Below are 18,506 nucleotides of genomic sequence, written 5' to 3'. Positions count from 1 at the left end.
AAGGTGCAACTCCAAATACATGCACCTCTAAGTATGTAATTATGGGTACAAATCAGAGGGGCAAAGACTCAGATTTGTGCCCCCAGTTTGTTTTGCAGGCCCAAAGATACACTCCCACAGCCAGGTATCATCCTGGCTGAAAATATACCCCATGTAATTTAGGGCCCAGATCATCGTCCCACGGAAATCAATAAAAAAAACACCCATTGACTTTTTCAAGGGAGCAGGGTCACATGGCCGCCTTGGCCAACATGCATTGGCTAAGGTTTACTAAGGTTATTGTACAAATCCTAAATACATTCCAGTTTAAAAGCTTGGCAACTCATTTCACAGTGTAAGTTATGGTTAGAAAACAGGCATTTAAAAATTAAATACACGTACAAGCTATTTCATATCAAATGTTGTTGGAAGGTTGTCACATTGATTGGATGCCAGCCAGTAAGCAAGTTTACTCCGAAAGGAAAAATAATTGCAAGCAAACTGAAAGTAGCTGGGAGATGTACTAGCTGGTTGCTAGCTGTTGGAACTAGTTTTTAATGGCATTTTCTGTTTGTCCATTCACCTTATTTTTAATTTACGTTGCATAGCACTGGCTCAGTAACGCAATATTGTTTTCCTCACAACTTCAAAATTCAAAATCCCATTAGCCTGCCATGTTCATCCACTTTGCACTCCTTGGACACAAAGCTTTAACGAATTGAACTGTATTCAGTGCATTTTAATATAAACTAAAAACACAGAATGCAAATGCAATACTTTTTAAACCATGGTATTTAAAAGTGTGTTGTTATTGTATAGGGCTAAGTACTATTTCAGTATTCTTTGTCATTTCTGTATTTTATAGGCTTTTCTCCACCTTCGTACCTTTGCGCTAAGTTTTGTCACTGTAACCATTTGTAGAACTGTCGTTGTTACAGTTTTCGCTTATCAAAAGGGGGGGCGGGGCTGTTTGTATATAATGAAGGAAAAACTGGAACAAATGTCATGGTACCTCAGCTATTTAACAGCTCTAGAAAACTGCTGTAAAATTGTTCTGGACTATTGTAACTGTTTTAATAACTGAAGTAAAAAAATGTGAGAAAACTTGCCTGCATTGAAATGCTCTTCTATGCTGGTTGTACTCAAGTGTAATTTTTTTAATGGTGAGAAGATTTTTTTTTCTTTTTTTTCTTTTTCTCCTCATTTTTGTTCCTACATTTTAGGCTGTCTTCAGAAGTTACTGGCCTGGGGGCTCTGTAATGTATCTCATCTTGCCCTAGTACATTAGCCACCAGACAGGACTTTTCCAAAGCCCCATGAGACAATGATTTCTATGGACTAATCTACAGTGGAATTTCTGCCATTTCTAACTTTCTTATTATTCTGAGACATCAAAATAAATACTACTTTTACTCTTTAAGCAACTGTGCTTCCTAACTCTTGTGTTGCTTTCATTACTGTTCCACTTTAACACTGTTGTGGCTCATGCTGTCGAGCACATTTTGGGGGAGTTAATTTTTGTCGCTGTTCATGCTTTGCCTAGTCTGTATAAGAGCAGGGGCTGTTAGTGTTCTAACTCACTGTATTCAACGATAGACTTGGCGGTAAATTAAAGACGACTTTTTTATAAATAAATTTTTTTCCTGCTTTAAAACCACATGGTAGCTTTTTGCATACAACTTTTGTGTTGCTCTAAACGCGTTCTTTGGTAATCAGGTTGACAGTTGTCTCGTTTAGAAATGGCTTCTCAAAATAATCTCATAGACAAATGGCTTGTTTTCATCAAGGATTAAAGGGTTAATCTCATCACATGTAAGGCCCCAGTGCTCTTTCGATAGGAGCATAACAAGCTGCAGTATCAGCAACATCAAACAGGCCACTAGACGATCCTGGTGGCTGATTTTTTAAAGCATTTACAGACATGACTACCTGGGACCAAGCTCTGTCACAGGTTATATTGGGTAGTGTTTTACTCGGCAACTAATCCCCTGTGGATTTAATCGGTCTTCGAGTGGAGTAAATTACTACCCAGAAGGACTGGAGGTGGCAGAATTTGGCCCATAATAATGAGATTTAAAGAACCACTCCCCACCCCTATTTCTCATTTAAGACCAGGATTGATTTTTGATCAGCCAGGGAAGAAAAGCAAACACAGCCAGGTACTGAGTCTGGTATTGTGAACGGCCTTTGTTGGTTTCATGCCTCTATTGCTTACAACACTGCACGTTGCTTTGGGGGGCAGAGATGCCCAAACTTTATCCACCCAAGGACTGCATTGGAACTATGCCAGCAATCCAAGGGCCACAGTCAATCAGAAATATGTAGTCAACCTCATCTTTCATACGGAGGCTTGGCCCATAGACACTACTGATTGCGTCATGCAAAGGTCCTTGACTCGTCCAGTCTCCTATTTGGATCTGATGGAGTGCTGCAAACTGACACCTGTAGCCTCCATGATGGGCTATGCCTTTTATATTAAAGATAGGAGTCACCAGGAGCATTGGCTAACTTTGTGGGCTGCACGCTGGCCACCTCTCCTGTAGGGCATTTGCAACCTTTTCATACGTTGTAATACCCTCGGTGACGCTGTGGTTTTGCAGCGCATGCAAGTAATATGAACCAGTCTATATCCAACTCAGCTGAGGAATCCCAGAACCCCTAGCTCAGGCAAGGACTCTTCCTGAAGTCGGTTAGAGTTGCAAGGGCAGGCCCATAAGATGCATGTTTCTGACTCGGTGCCTTGAAAAGGTATCAAGGTGCTGCCTCAGTGGAGCTATCCACAGCTATGCTTTCAAACCTGTAGGTGCATGTTGAAGTTCCTGATAAAATGTTTGTTATGTTAAGACTTATTGTAACTAATTTTATGCTTTAAATAAGGCAAGTTGTAGTTTCTTTACTGGAAATGACCTCCAAGTTCTTGTTTTTACAAGTGCCATTGGACATTTCTCCTGACCGCCAGCATGGTATCAGTGCCTATAAGTACATAGCGCCAGTGTTCAATGCTGCGTGGGCGAGGACTGTCTTGCTGTCAGTTGTAGTACTAGGTATGAGCCATCAGGAGTTTGCATTTGTATGACGGTCTTCATACAAACTCTTCCCAAGCACCTTAACAAGTACACTTACAGGCTTCATACAGAAGAGTGGGGGGAACAGAATGAGAAATAAAGCAGCCTAAGCAAGGGCGAAAAGGGTTTTTTTCACAAGCGAGCTTAAAACCAAGAGCAGGTTTGACAAAGTGGAAAGCTACAGGGAGTCTGTTCCAAAGGGCAGGAGCTCTCCACAGTGGGCTGTGCGAAACCAGTGGTGGGCGCTGTAGGGAGCGTGGCTGGAGAGGAGACAGGCTGAGTTGGTGAAAAGCAGGGGACCGATCCTGGCAGGTTTTTCAAAACGAGGAGAAATTCTGGCTAGCTGTTGAAAATGAAGTCGAAGCTAGTGGAAATGTCTGAGAAGGAAGGGTTATGTGGTCACACTTGTGCATGGGTAATGCAAAGCGAGCAGCAGCGGGCACAGTCTAGCGTGCTGGGCCTTGGGGAGGGCCCAGAGGCAAGCTGTTGCAGTAACCAAAAGAGGCATGTGAGGCTTGATTTCAGCCGAGGCAATGGCAAGGCAGTGGCGGGAACAGACAAATTAGCCTATGGATGTTATCGAGACAGCATCAGCGTGTATGGTGCTTTGCCGGTAAAGAAAGCCCTGAGTGCTGCCCCACAGAGTTTACAGTCTAGGCCAGATAAAATAGCATGGGCGCAATGACATCACACAAAAGGTTGGGCGGGGGGCAGCAAACCACAAGTGGGTGAAGGGGAGCCCACCCCTCCCCCCCACAAACACACACAAGAGAAAGGCAAACTGGTCAGATGCAGCAATATAAAACCATGGACACAAGATCCTTGCAAAAGGTGCACTGAAATCTGCTTTAAATGAGGTGAATGCACTTGCGGGCAAGGGATGTGGCTGGTGGGGCGTTGACACAGAGGAATAATTTACATTGCCAATGTTCGGATTTATTTTTTTTTTTTTTTGGGTAAAACACTCTAGTCTGCACTAATCCTGCAGGTTCCGTTTACCAAAATACTGTCATTATAAGTCGTCTAACTTAGGTCAAGCAGCAGCGGAGGTTCGTTCCCTCGCTAAACCGAAAAGGGAACTATGCTGGGCTAACTCGCCTCTTTCTGCTGCGCATACGTTCACGGGCGCAAAGAACGTTCACCAGAACAGACCACCCGCTGTTGGCGTCAGCTTCTGCACCCCATCCCGTGACTTGTTAAAAGAAATCCCCCACTGGGCAGTGCCCTGTGTATTAATGCATAGCTTCTACAGAGCGTTTTTCAGCTCTGAAGCGCAAAGGCTGTCAGCATCATGAGTCATGCTCTAGCTAGGTTTCAAAAGGCACAATACTCAAGTACAGTGAAAGTAATTTAGGGCTGCTTTTTGGTAGCTTTTGTCATAGCTCAGCAAGCGGGGAGGAGCTTACTGGTCTCAGCATCCAGTTAGAAATACCAAATAGACCTGGAACGACAAGCTTCAAATTTGGGCATGGACAGCACAGGCCTTTTATTTGTGGTGGGCAGGTTGATGCCCAGGCTCCTGTGTGTTTGGGTAGGTTTCAGTCAGTGGGTCCCCGTATTTAAATTAAGGACGTTTTTTGTGTCAAAATTGTCAACTCTTGCTATGTAGACTGGCTTGTGACAGCTACCCACGGCCTCCTCCTGCCTATGAAAATGGGAGAAGTTGAGAGAAACTCACCAAGATGAGTCTTCCTGATTCTGAAGATAGCACTGTGCTCTTTTTTCACTCCCAAACATCTGTAAGTTTGCCTTGTTTGAAAACCTCCCTGTAGAGGTTCTGAGACACCCTTGGGTGCTAGGCACGCTACTCTAAGTAGAGTCCCACAAAGTCAATCAGCACCTTTGGAAATCTCCCCTCTTCTTTTGAAATTACAAAGCAAGGATTACGCATTCAAGCTACAGCCGTGACAAGCCTGAAGTTTGAAATCCAGACTAATTTAAAAACTAACGAACTGAAACTTGTCTTAGAAGTTGAATAGCATGTTTTCTTGCACAGGTTGCCTTGAAGTGGTAATTGTTTGAATGGTTAATAACCCAATGTATCCACTATTGGTTTTTGTACGAAAGTTTACTTTATCTATAGTACTGCTTTAACGAGTAATGATAAATTGTTCAGTGTGGCTGATTTTAAGTTCCTGCTTGTGCAAGGCCACCTCTGATACTAGGCTCTGCTAAAAAGGAGGTTTGAGTCCTGCCTTGCTGGCACACTAATAGATAAAAATTCCAGTTCTAGAGGTCACTGTTAACATCACCACAATAGACCTTTTCTAAAAGCTTCCTGAGTAAGCGCTGAAGTACTGGACAACTTCTCTTGTCCCATTATTCTCCTTGAAAATTGTGTCTTCTATGGCAATTGTTTCTATGAATGATGGAGCTCCTAAGAGACTGTCCTTTCAAGAAAAAAAGACATACTGGCCCATTTTCATTCTTAAAGGGACTATCAATAGGACTCAATGCTGTCAAATGCAGCAGTAATTTCAGTTTCTCAGCAATATGCATGATGCTATTGATTGGTTCATTATCGGTTACTTAATGTTGCATGAATTTCCTCCTCTTTAAGAAACAAAGAGGGATTAGTTAGGACAGTCCTTTGGCTCACTGGACATGCTTGCCAAGCATTCATAATACCCAAAAGACGACAATTTGTTTAGTTAATATACTTGGTCTAAGTGCACAAATCTGTTCTAGTTCTGACAGCTAACAAGGATAGGAAAGCAGGTCTATTCTACAAGAATTAAAAAGATTGCATGAAGATGCAGTAGTATTCTGATTCCAAAGGTAAATACTGACTCTCGAGCTTCCCCCAATTAAACAATCACGAAGATGAGAGAGACTTTGCCAGCTGTATTATTTTTAATGCTCATTTCCCTTCCCCATTCCTCGTACATACAGTAAAAAAAATATTCTTCAAACATGCACAAAAATGAAGAGAACTGAAGCCCACAAAATTATAAAGTTAGACATGCAATATAATTTCAGTTATAAAAATGAAGTGTACATCCATGTTGCTCTGTGCAGGCTGTCCTTAGAATCAGCCATGTCTGTTCCACTTTCTCTGATCAGAACATTAAGACCAATGACAAGACAGGCCCTTAATCAAATCAGTCCTTGGAAACATACTAGACCCCCACTGAGGGAGCTAAGCAGGACATACAAAAGTTTCTGGTTGTCTAAACACAAGAAACTGGTGTGTTGGCTTCAACCTACTTCTGCCCAGTATTAGAATTATGCAGTGTTGTACCCATGTTGGTCCCAGGATATTAGAGAGGAGGTAATATCTTTTATTGAAAGAACTTCTGTTGGTGAGAGAGAGAGGCTTTTGAGCTACACAGAGCTCTTCTTCAGGTTCGGGAAAGTGAAGTCAAGTCAACCTAAATTATGTAGGAGTACAGCCACTGCACGTTTGCACGTCCACACTACTCTTCTTGGGTTGGTGGTGCACGTCCCCACCAGGAGCCCTTGCACCGATTTAACTGTCACTGTGGGACATTGTGGCACAGCTACTGAAAGGCAGCAAGTCGATGTAAGCAACGCAGTGACTACACTGACACTGCATCAACTTAACTACATTGACGTAAGCTCTTCACCTCTCATGGAGGTGCAGTTATTCATCCCATATCAATACACTTACTGGGGATTGACGCTGCTGCGATCGGTGCAGCAGGGGTTGATTTAGCGGGTCTAGTGAAGACCCGCTACATCGACCACAGAGCACTCTCCAGTTAACTCTGGTTCTCCACCAGAACAAAATTAAGTCGACAGGCGAGTGTCTCCCGTCAATGCAGCACGGTGTACACCCCAGTAAGTTGACCTAAGCTACGTCATCTTCAGCTACTTTATTCACGTAGCTGGAGTAGTGTGTAGATATGGCCTAAATTGATGTAGTGGGCAAGTTACACCAGTGGGAGCTACATTTTAGTGTAGTAAACACTTAGCGTTAGGTCAACGCAAGGCACCTTATGTCAACCTAACTGTAGTGCTGACCAGCCCTTAATCAGAGTATCACAGTTAAATATGAGGTGGAACAGATTGTTTAGCATAAATAGTTAACCTTTCAATGGTCCCTTGAAATGTGTGTTAACTATTTATGCTAAACAATCTGTTCCACCTTCTATTTAACTTTGACACTCTGATTAGGTTTCCCAGACCTAAAGAAGAGCTCTTTGTAAACTCAAAAGCTTGTGTCTCTCACCAAACAGAAGTTGGTTCAATAAAAGATACTAGAGACAAGGTGGGTGAGATAATATCAGAATTAAGAGTCTGTGCAGCTCTCCTTGGTGGACTAGTGGGGCGGTTGGTGGAAAGAGTATGCAGTGGGAAAAAACTGTACATCAGACACTGTCCAGAATTTATGGAAAATGAAGGAAACTGTACTTACAGAAAATAGCAAGACTGCCAGTCATTCAACAAATATTCCCATTGCCTCCATCTTTCTGAGCAGGAACTTTCATTCCTAAACAAGAGGGGAGCTACTCTCACTATTTCACTCATTGCACTATGATATGCATCCAGTAATACTGAAATTCAAAGTATTAATACTCTGCCATGTTTATTCTTCGCCAATTAAATTAGTAACTTGCCAATCTGTTCAAGATTTGTTCTAATATAGTTTTGGAATGTTTCTGTTTATAAGTCAGTGACACTTGGAAACCATTCTTGCCAAATTTCTGGATATAACCAATGAGAGATTAGTTGCAAAGTTAGACTTGAAAATTTTTTTAAAGTATTGGTTGTGCTTGTTTTTTGTACTTATTGAGCAAAAAATATCACGAATGCAGACCAGTATACGTGGTCAGAATACAGTGAGCCTCTGTTCTGTTCAGGATTGTATGAATTTTACTTTTCACAACTTTATTATAAACACATAACTGGAATATTGGGAATATATAAAGTAGGAGAAGTAAAGTAGGGTCAAGAGAATCAAGAGAAACAGTTCTCACACAGAATGTTCATTGTAAAAGATGCTACAAAAGCGACACCTACCTTGAGTGAGCAACAACAGTTTTTCCCTGAAAGAAACACTATGGTGAGCAGTAGATATAACCTGTGCCCAGACTGGCTTGAATTAATTGTGTGGTAAAGTTATTCACTATTCCTTTTTTATTTCCTCTCCAAACCCACCTTGTGATATAAGCCCAAACACAAACCTTTTACAAAACCGGAGGTTAAAAAAATAAGCAGTCTTTCCACAACTCTACTTCTCGGGACCAAACGGAAAAGTCCATTCAGATTTTCAGAAGTTCCTGCTAGCTCAGTACATTTGAGGGCTTTTAGGGCTTGCAAAGCTCAAAAGAGCATACGATTCTTAAAAAATAGAATCTGTCTCTAATTTAGCCAGGACATACGGAATTTCAGTAATTCCTTGCTCCCCTTTTGTGTTAACTCAATTTTGTCCTGTTCTCTGGTTCTTAACTTTAAAATGTTATTTACCCCATTTGCACACTTGAGAGGAAGAAAACAGAATTCCAAGGCTCCCTTGAAAGCTTCCAATATTTACAACTAAAATAAATCAGGTTTATTTTGAAGTTATTCTTCCAGTGCCTACTGGGCTTCCAGTGCAGTGCTCCAAGTTGCTTACCCATTTCATCCCTCTGCTCAAGAGTTTTCAGGCATGTTCCAGTCTGTAATTGCATTAATGAAAACATATTGAGTCCAGCACAATCTTCTGCAACATACATGGCCACTGTAGCATGGCAGGAGATCAGAGTATTACAATTTGTCCACAATCTGTTACTCAATGTTTCTGGATTCTTAGGTCATTTACATATCAAAGAGTGAAACTAACGGATCCTGCCTTGGATGACTGACACTGTATTTTACTAGCAATTTCTAAAACATCCTGGACAAAGCAGTTTCCTATCTGAAAGAACACTATACACTGTCATCTTGGTTGGTAAGAACTACAGCACAGGACAACTCAAAGCTCTGACTTAGTTTGTGTTACACTCCCAGAAGTCTATATTGACTATAAAATTACTTGCTCATTTTAGTAGGAAATTATAATAATAATTTTAATAGGAAAGTTATATTCAAACTTGTAAAACATTTACAATGTACAACCTTTACACAAAATAATACTCCATTTTAGACCTACAGAGATTCAGACACTTTTTACAGTTAACCTCATTAGTACCTGCAAGATCCTTCTTAAAAATAAATATTTTAACAAAAACTTCTGATAAAAAGTAGTAATACCACAGATCAACAGAATATTGAGCATGCCACTGAAATGCTACAACAAAGCCCCTTTCACTCTCCAATCTTGAGACAGCAAATCCTGCAATTCTCCTTCATCTTCACTACCAATATCCTCATCCTCTTTCTCCTGGGTTGCTCTTAATCTCATGGCTTCCTTAAATTTATCTTTCATTACATCCTGGCGGTTACGCAGCAGCTCAACACGGCGGTAACATTCACTGTAGAAAGGTAAAAACATTTAGTTAACATTTATGGCCTTTGCCAATTTAAAAAACAAACAAACAGATTTTCCCACAATGCTGGGAGTGCTTCTCCTGTCAAAAAACGTGAAAGACATACAAACGTTAAAATTCAAATAAGCCTTTCACAATAGACCCATATGATTATTTAACATTTTGCTGTAGTCCTATGGAAGCAGAATGAAGAAGTGGAGTGCCTTGGTCATAGCTTTTCTTACAAAGATGTCAAAAGCAACAACAGATCAAATCACAATCCTGTGACAATTTGATTCAAAAATATCAAAGATATGAAACCACTTGGTCAAATTCTGTAGAGAAGGAAAAAAGCTCAAACCAGTCTTTTCAATTTGTGTCTAAGATGTTATTTCACCTGAGGTGGAAAAGGGCGCACATGGATTTTTATTGCTATCTGTTAGGACACACAGTACTTTTAAATGGAAGCCTGGCAAGGTGTTGTAGCCCTGGCACTTCACCATTTAAAGAATGTGTGCTACAGTAAGCCTCTGAACTTGTGTTTGGCCGTCAGATTTTGCATTTGCTTTAAAGTGCAGTTTGACACTGATAACTATGTAAAAATGCTAACTCTTACTAGTGAACAGGATCTGTCCCTTCAAATACCAAATTGTATCTGCTTACTTGATTTCAATATGTTTTTTACTTCTTGTCACTCCTATTAGTCCTGCAGATTCAATACAGAGAAAAGAGCTTAAAGCTGGATCCTAATCACGGAGGCAAGCATGGAACACCACACTGTCATGTTTAGAGAGTTACTTTCAAAGTATACCTGCACTTTGTGATACTTCATTTGATCTAGAATACAATCAGTTTTAAAAGGCAGTTGACCTTACACTCCCAAAACTGGATTTCACCAGCTTTACCTGGCCATTTTGGATTGATGCTGAGGAGTGAACCACAATGGCCATTTCTCAACACTCAGTTGTATTACCAATTTTGAAAGCGCACTGGAACACGCACTCAAAGACAGGCTTTAGGAATTGAACACAAAATGTCTAAGGTGCTTCACGGGAGACACTCCCACCTAGCACTGAGGATCTACTCCATTTAAAGAGTTTCTCTAGAAAATACAACAGCTTCCAAAAAGCTTCATGGGCTATTTGAACATTGCCTGCATTCAAATATGCTGTTCTAAATAGAACATGACGCTAAAAGTCTGGCCACATGGACTTCTACTTCAGACAAAATAAATTATCAATAGCAACAACCTTTGCAGCTACCTACAAATTCCTGAATTTGGTCCAATGAAATCATGAGATTTTAAATGGTGATGGTAAAAGGGACTGTTTAAACACCTTCAGGCTCTTAGTCAAACTCTCTCCAGAATTACAAGATCACTGTTGAAGTCGTATCTTTAGTCCCAAAAGCAACTTGACTTGGATATTATCATTAATACCATCTAAGTAGCTGCTAAATCTGCCACACTGGTTAACTATTGCTTCAGTATGAGCATCTCCTTTTCGCTTAAAGAGGGCTGCTAGTTTTTCACTCATCGAAAAAAAAAAATCATCCAACTGGAAACTAGTCCTTTCCTTTCAATCAATAGCTTTGTCATGAATTGTAAATGTAACACAAAGTGACTGATTTACAGGACTATAAAATGTCAAACTAAGCTGTATTCACTGATCCTGCTGAAGCTTAAACTAGTTGTGTCCAACTGTTTCAATGGAACACTGCAGCTAGTGAGGGTTCACCTGATAAGGTTTATCATTCAGCAGACATTTTCAAATAATTGTCATGAGAAGCAAGGGCCCGGTTAGTCACCAAGGATTAAGACATGGATCTCCATATGAAAATTATGTTCCTAATTTTTTGTTCAGTCTACTAAACGTTGTTTAAGAGTTTGGTTCTCAAATACAGTCAGTTCACCGGAGTTCTACATGATGCAGAATTCACAGATGGAGCATGGGAAAAAGTGAACCTTGTTCAAAGGGTTTAATGAAATTTGATCTCTTCCTGTGGTTTACTGGGAGGCTCTGGCCTTACCTACTGTTTTCAGAGCTCCCAGTGCAGTCTGTCTTAGTAAACACCGGTATAATGCTGCTACCCAAATCAATCATTTTATTTAAAAGATTTCACTGTCAGGAAACCAACTGTTTTTAAAATTCGAACACTTTGATCAGTGAATATTGAAAAGTATTGCCATGGTAGGTCACAGATGAAATGTATATCCATTCTCAGGGGTAGGTGGGGGGAAAGGGGGGAAATCAAAGCAAAGTTTGAGAAAGACCGATCTACTTACATCTGCTCATCAATTTCTCCAATCTGACGATCCAAACGTCCCTCCTCATCCTCTTCTGCCACTATTGCTTCTGAAACCTAAACCAGAAAAGCTGTGAATAAGTTCAGCCCCATTCAATCTTTCTTTCCAGTAAAAGAGCAGTACTGGAAACTAAAAGCAAGAGATTAAAGTATGTTGTAACAAAGTCACAATCCTATGCAGATCTTCCCTCCTCCAAGAGGTAGGTTAATGGGACACACAGGAAAAGTCTTTGTGACTTGGGCTAAAGTTCAGTGAAAAGGACAGAACAAAATGCTACACCAAATCCCTAACTAGTCTAGCTCCTTCTTTTGAATTTTTTAGTTCAATATTAAATATTGTTTTGAAACAGAATATAAAACCAAATACATCCATCGAAAGGCTTAAGATGCAACAGAACATATACGTCAACATTTGGTGTTTACCAATTATGTACAATAAGCCTGTTAGAAGTATTAACTATACCCACTTGATCCCAATGTATTTCTAACCTGTTATTTTTTTCAGCATATACTTTCTCAAATCTGAATGTCTGGGAGAGGCTATGCAACCAATGGTCCACGCATAACTGAGAAGATTCCTTCCTATGCTGAAGAATTGTTTGAATGGTTAATAACCAAATGTATCCACTATTGGTTTTTGTATGAAAGTTTACTTTATCTATAGTACTGCTTTAACGAGTAATGATAAATTGTTCGGCACCAGTTTTCTTAGCAGTTATTTATAATCAATTATTTTCAATTCAAAGGTTTAAAAACATTAAAGGCAGCAAATGAGAATACCAGGTATCTATTACAATGTCTGTACAGTGTACATCGGGAAGGTGTAAAATCGGACTCTGATACAAGGTTTCATGCAACCCTAAGTAGTAAGGCATTAGAATACTGAAAAACTGGGGCCAATCAGGATGTGGTCTGTGTAAATTCCTCTAAAACATTCCCAACTTTAGGGGTGTTTGTCAAGTTTAAATTCACCACAAAACAAACACTCTTATAGCTTTTACAGGGATTAAGGTGTTTAGAGAGAGAGGTAATTTTCAGATTTTAAAATTAAATGTTCCTGAAGCAGCAGCTAGGAATATGGTCCATTGCCTGCAGATGGGAAACTGTCAAGGTGTGCCTGCTATCTCACTTAAATCCAGCCTAGTGTATTTAATTAGATAGGTTTGTCATCAAAAGCTCTTTCCACTTAACTTTTCCTTGAGTGTAAAATGCAGGGACCTTTCGCTCAGCTGTAAAGTGTGTTTAACTGCACACTGCATTGTGACAAGCAGTCAACAAATACAGTATGTCACTCACTCTGCCAAGCTGCATGAAATGGTTGTTTTTCCAATTATGTACTGAATTTAGAAGCGATAAAGAGATTCCACTACTCACTGTGTTGACTTGTCGCATCGCCTTCTGAAATTCATCCCACTCTTTGTCCATCTGATCCTTCGGAGCATCAACCTTTCGCACCTAGTGAATGTGAAAAACCAAAATTCTTTAGTAACTGCCTAATAATTCTCGCTGGTGTTCTAAAACCAATAGGAGAAACAAAACATATATTCTGCTATTTACTAAGAAAGTTTTGACAGCAAGTAAATGCTTTGTCTCAAATAATGCATATGAACAAACAGCCATCTTTCATGATTTTGAAAAGAAAATCTGATTCTAGACCTAGATGGAAAAAACCTGCCCTACAAAATGTATGATTACAATATTGAGGGAAAGCAGGTGACCACGAATGGATGGCACAGGATGTTAGGCCAGGTTGCTTTCAGCATCCCAATCTGGTAATATGATAGCTTCTATTTTTGACTGTTTTCAATGTCCAGTTACTTGCATGGTATTATATTTTGTGAATCACCATCTGTCCAATAGTATACAGCAGTCTTAGTGGCTTTTGAGATATCTGCCTTTAAAAAAAAAAAAAAAAAAATCACAATTCTGATTACCATCTTGACTGTTGCCCCATACGTCAATTTAGTGGCTAACATAAGAACTGTTAGAGCTGTCTGCCACTAATACCTTTAATCCAATCTTTCCAATGATACCGGACATTAATTACTCTAGAAATGGTGGGAATATTGCAAAAATAATGCTGGAACTGAAGTGAGATGAAGAAACAGGATCTGCTTGCGGGTGGGAGAAAAGGTGGGTAGGTGTCTGCTGGGAGATTAGCCTGGGGTTAAGTTCTTCCTACACAAGGGAGTGCACACGCTTGGGGTCCGCACTGAGGAATGTAGGTGATCACAATCATACCTTGCGCTTGTAGCACAGCATCCTGGCAAATGAACCAAACAATCAAAGACTAACAGAAATGCCCATGACTCTCAATTAGGTCTCTCACCAGAGATTGTGACATGAATCATGTGCTTGATGAATAATAATGTCTGGGTCACCATTCTTTACTCTATGCTACTTTAGGATGAGTAATGGAGCTAAGAGGAACTAAACAGTTTGAAGAAGATTTGTGGATCCTCCCTTCTACTTCAGCTTTCTTTTCCTTTTATCCATTCCTGTCTTTTACCAATATGGCAATCCTTATAATGTAAAATGGCCAGTCATTTACATGCTTTGTTCTTGATCGATTAGACAATATGCAACAGTATAAAATAAGTCATTATTAACTGAGGAGTTTGAAAGCAAACTACATACTGGGAGATATAACACTTCCATCATTCCATATTTCTGTTTTGTGGTTATTCCTATCATGGTTACATGTATTGTACTGTGGTTACGTACGGTGGTTTTGCCTTTTGTAAGTCATGACTATTTGTATTTCTTATAATAAACTTAAACACGAACAAGACAGAATTATTTTTCCTTGAAGTGTGTATCTGATCAAACATTTAAATGCATTAGTAACCCCTGATATTAATACCAGATTTCAAAGAGCTGTTTTTTAAACACACAAAACCAGAGAAAATTGCAAAAACAGGCAGCATCTCTGAACATTTTGCCTACGATTCCTGCCAAGAATCACTGTAACAGTCTGAGATTACAGTGCCACCAACGTGATGGTGGTGGTACTCCTCTCCATATGAGCTAAACTGGAAGGAGTTAATTAGCAAGAGCTTTGTGCCACTGGCAGCGAACAAATAAAGCAACAGTTCCTTTCAATGCCTACATGCTTGTGAATTGTGTTAAGAACCTGGGTCAAAGAGAGACCACTACCTAGCACTGCCTGTGCATTGGCAGACGTCCTGCCTGAAGACTGTCCCTTGCACACAGCATCCATCACCTGCAGGACTCTCTCCCCTCTTCCACTTGCACATCACTTGAATCACAGCTCTAGACACCACTATTATAGCCCCAACCCCTAGCACCTCATCTACACCAGCAACACAAAGCGTTCATTTTAAAATAACCATTTATTTTAAGTTTCCCCCAAGTAGGGATCAAACTTCTAAGCACTCTACACATTATACTATGTACATTATTCTGGTGCAGACAACATGAAGCGCTTAATCATCTTGTGGCTCCTGCAGGGCTCATGTAGAATGGCAGGAAAAATACCACTGAGGCTAGTGCTACTGCAGGTAACAGCATACATGTAAGTTTGAGATGCCAGTGTTCAGTCCTCATAACAAGGCTAACATCTCAGGTGCCAAGCATGGTTATTGCAGTTCTATCAGCAAGCTCTGAAATTACTTTTCTGCAGTAGAGCAATTCATGGCTTACCAAAAAAAAGTTACCCTTCTCAACTATATTCTTCAAAATTAAGTAGCCCCATTTCTGGGTGCATGAAGAAACCTATTGTGCACACCACATGCAAGCAAGCTAGAGGCATGGCTGGTGCTGAAAGTATCCCACCAGAGAAAATAAAATAGTTTCAGGCTGGTAAAGATCAGAGGGGGCTTGAGGAGGGACACAAAAAATTAAACAAGAGGCTGCTTTCTAGCAGCGTTCCTTATTGTTGTGTTATATTAATATATCTCTTCTTCTGTACATACAAGTGTGTAATCAGGAGACATTAAAAACATCCACGGCATCATCTCACACTAAGACGGAAGGTGGCTACAAGTATTTGCTTTATAAGCCATGTGGTAAAGTCATTAACACATCAAGAGTGTTCATAATTCTCAGGCATGTTCAATATAGAGACATATTCAATGAAAAGAAAGAATTTTCCAGAAATTTTCCTGCCCATCACATGGTTTGCCAATTTGACAAAGCAATATTAGAGTGTGCAGATGTGCACAGCTATCAAATTTGCAGTCAATTTTACGTACAAATGTAAAAATATATTCTCTTGCATATCTTCCAAACAAGTTATGCTGTTTTCATGAGTGAATACAAAATAAGGGCATCACTTGGTATACAAGATGTTGCAAATTTGGACCAGAACAAAATTTCACCTTTTTATGGTGATTTTGGCCCCAAACCTCTCATGACCCCTCTCCCCCAGCCAAAAAATGTTTTCTACTGGGGCAGCAAAGAGAAAGGGTGAGAGCTAGCTTGCTATTTGAGTGGGCTAGTATTGTAAGTAGATTGCTGTCTGATGTACATCTTCACTCCTAACATCCAGCTGACATTTTAGCCTCAATAAAACTTCCTTTAAACCATGAGAAAGCTGTATCGCAAACAACTGCCTAGAATAAACTCAGTCTGAAAGGATGCTCAGACCCCATGTATATTGTTAGTACTCTTCCCTTCCATGTCCTTATATTAATATACATTGAATATAGAATTGTTGGAGTGGAAGGGACCTCAAGGGTCCTCTAGTCCAGTTCAGGACTAAGTATTATCTAGACCATCCTTGACAGGTGTTTGTCTAACCTGCACTGAAAAATCTCCAATGATGGAGATTCCACAACCTCCCTAGGCAATTTATTCCAGTGCTTAATCACTCTGACAGTTAGCATGTTTTTCCTAATGTCCAAACTAAACCTCCCTTGCTGACGAGAAGCAATTTAAGCTCATTGCTTTTCGTCCTATCCTCAGAGGTTAAGAAGAACAATTCTTCTCCCTCCTCCTTGTAACAACCTTTTATGTACTTGAAAACTTATGTCCCCTCTCAGTCTTCTCTTTTCCAGACTAAACAAACCCATTTTTTTCCAATCTTCCCTCATATGTCATGTTTTCTAGACCTTTAATCATTGTTGTTGCTCTTCTCTGGACTTTCCCCAATTTGGCCACATCTTTCCTGAAATGTGGTGCCCAAAACTGGACATAATACTCCAACTGAGGCCTAATCAAGGCCGAGTAGAGCGGAAGAATTACTTCCTCATGTCTTGCTTACGACTCTCCTGCTAATTCATCCCAGAATTATGTTTGCTGCTTTTTGCAACAGTGTTACACTGTTCACTTGTATTTAGCGTGTGATCCATGATGAACCCAAGATCCCTTTCTGTAATACTCCTTCCTATGCAGTCATTTCCCATTTTGTGTGTGCGCACCTGATTGTTTCTTCCTAAGTGGAGTATTTTGCATTTGTCCTTAATGAATTTCATCCTATTTACTTCAGATGATTACTCCAGTTTGTCCAGATCTCCTTGAATTTTAATCCTATCCTCCAAAGCAGTGGTTCTCATCCAGAGGTCTGGGGCCCCCTGTGGGGGCACAAGCAGGTTTTAGGGGTCTGCCAAGCAGGGCTGGCGATAGACTCGCTAAAGCCCAGGGCAGAAAGCTAAAGCCCCGCCATGTGGGACTGCAGCCCAGGGCCTCAAGGCCATCACCCAGGGCTGAAGCCAAAGCCTGAGCAACTTAGCTTCACGGTGCCCTCTGTGGTATGGGGCCCTGGGAAATTGCCCTCCTTGCTACTCCCCTAATGCCGGCCCTGGATTTTATATGCACAAAACCATTTGTTGCGGCACACATGGGCCGTGGAGTTTTTATAGGATGTTGGGGGGCCTCAGAAAAACGTTGAGAACCCCTGCTCCAAAGCACTTGCAGCCTCTCTCAGCTTGGTATCATCCACAAACTTTATAAATGTACTCTCTATGCCATTATCTAACTCATTGATGAAGACATTGAACAGAACTGGACCCAGAACTGATCTCTGCGGAACCCCCACCGCGATATGCCCTTCCAACTTGACTGTGAACCGCAGATAACTACTCTCTGGGAACGGTTTTCCAACCAGTTATGCACCCACCTTATAGTAGCTTCATCTAGGTTGTAGTTCTCTAGTTTGTTTATGAGAAGGTCATGCAAGACAGTATAAAAAGCCTTACTAAAGTCAAGCTATACCACATCTATTGCTTCTCCCCTATCCACAAGGCTTGTTACCCTCTCAAAGAAAACTATTAGGTTGATTTGACACTATTTGTTCTTGACAAATCCATGCTGATTGTTACTCATCAACTTACCTTCTAGGTGTTTGTAAATTGATTGCTTAATTATTTGCTCCATTACCTTTCCCGGTACTAAAGTTAAGCTAACTGGTCTGTAATTCTCCAAGTTGTCTTTATTTCCCTTTTTATAGATTGGAAAAGGGCAAATATAGTGCCAGTCCTCTGGAATCTCTCCCATCTTCCATGACTTCTTGAAGATAATCACTAATGGCTCAGATATCTCCTCAATCAGCTCCTTGAGTATTCTAGGAGGTATTTCATCAAGCCCTGGTGACTTGAAGACATCTAACTTGTCTAAGTAATTTTTAACTTGTTCTTTACTTATTTTAGTCTCTGATCCTACCTCATTTTCAGTGACATTCACTATGTTAGATGTCCAATCGCTACTAACCTCTTTGGTGAAAACTGAAAAAAAAAATTTAGCACTTCTGCCATTTCCACATTTTCTGTTGTTGTCCCCCGCCCCCATT

The 18,506-nt window shown here is 40.4% G+C and overlaps 2 protein-coding genes across 23 annotated transcripts in view; one reads left to right on the top strand and one right to left on the bottom strand.

Moving 5' to 3' along the window:
* Positions 1-13,656, top strand: part of LOC102943985 (poly(rC)-binding protein 3) — a 703,847-nt gene extending 690,191 nt beyond the window's left edge. For 9 of the 22 annotated variants that reach the window (XM_037889899.2, XM_037889898.2, XM_037889900.2 and 6 more), the window contains one exon: positions 1-2,114. This exon is cut by the window's left edge and continues 1,634 nt beyond it. Coding sequence is in view for 7 of the 22 variants with exons in the window: in XM_043540400.1 (XP_043396335.1) it covers positions 12,264-12,324 (61 nt within the window). In the remaining 15 variants the exon portion in view is untranslated. Of the gene's footprint in view, positions 3,070-12,263 lie in introns of those variants that run through there. The other 13 variants (XM_043540400.1, XM_043540397.1, XM_043540398.1 and 10 more) reach the window with 7 other exon arrangements.
* Positions 5,879-18,506, bottom strand: part of ZNF830 (zinc finger protein 830) — a 31,546-nt gene continuing 18,918 nt past the window's right edge. The window contains exons 8-10 of the mRNA XM_007058908.4: positions 13,133-13,213; positions 11,739-11,815; positions 5,879-9,460 (exon numbers count right to left, since the gene is read on the bottom strand). Coding sequence (XP_007058970.3) covers positions 9,277-9,460; positions 11,739-11,815; positions 13,133-13,213 — 342 coding nt within the window. The 3' untranslated portion in view covers positions 5,879-9,276. The remainder of the gene's footprint in view (positions 9,461-11,738; positions 11,816-13,132; positions 13,214-18,506) is intronic.

The sequence above is a fragment of the Chelonia mydas genome, chromosome 2 (assembly GCF_015237465.2).
Source record: "Chelonia mydas isolate rCheMyd1 chromosome 2, rCheMyd1.pri.v2, whole genome shotgun sequence".
Taxonomy (NCBI): domain Eukaryota; kingdom Metazoa; phylum Chordata; order Testudines; family Cheloniidae; genus Chelonia; species Chelonia mydas.
Note: the sequence above shows the minus strand (reverse complement) of the source record. Positions and strands in the feature narration are given on the sequence as shown.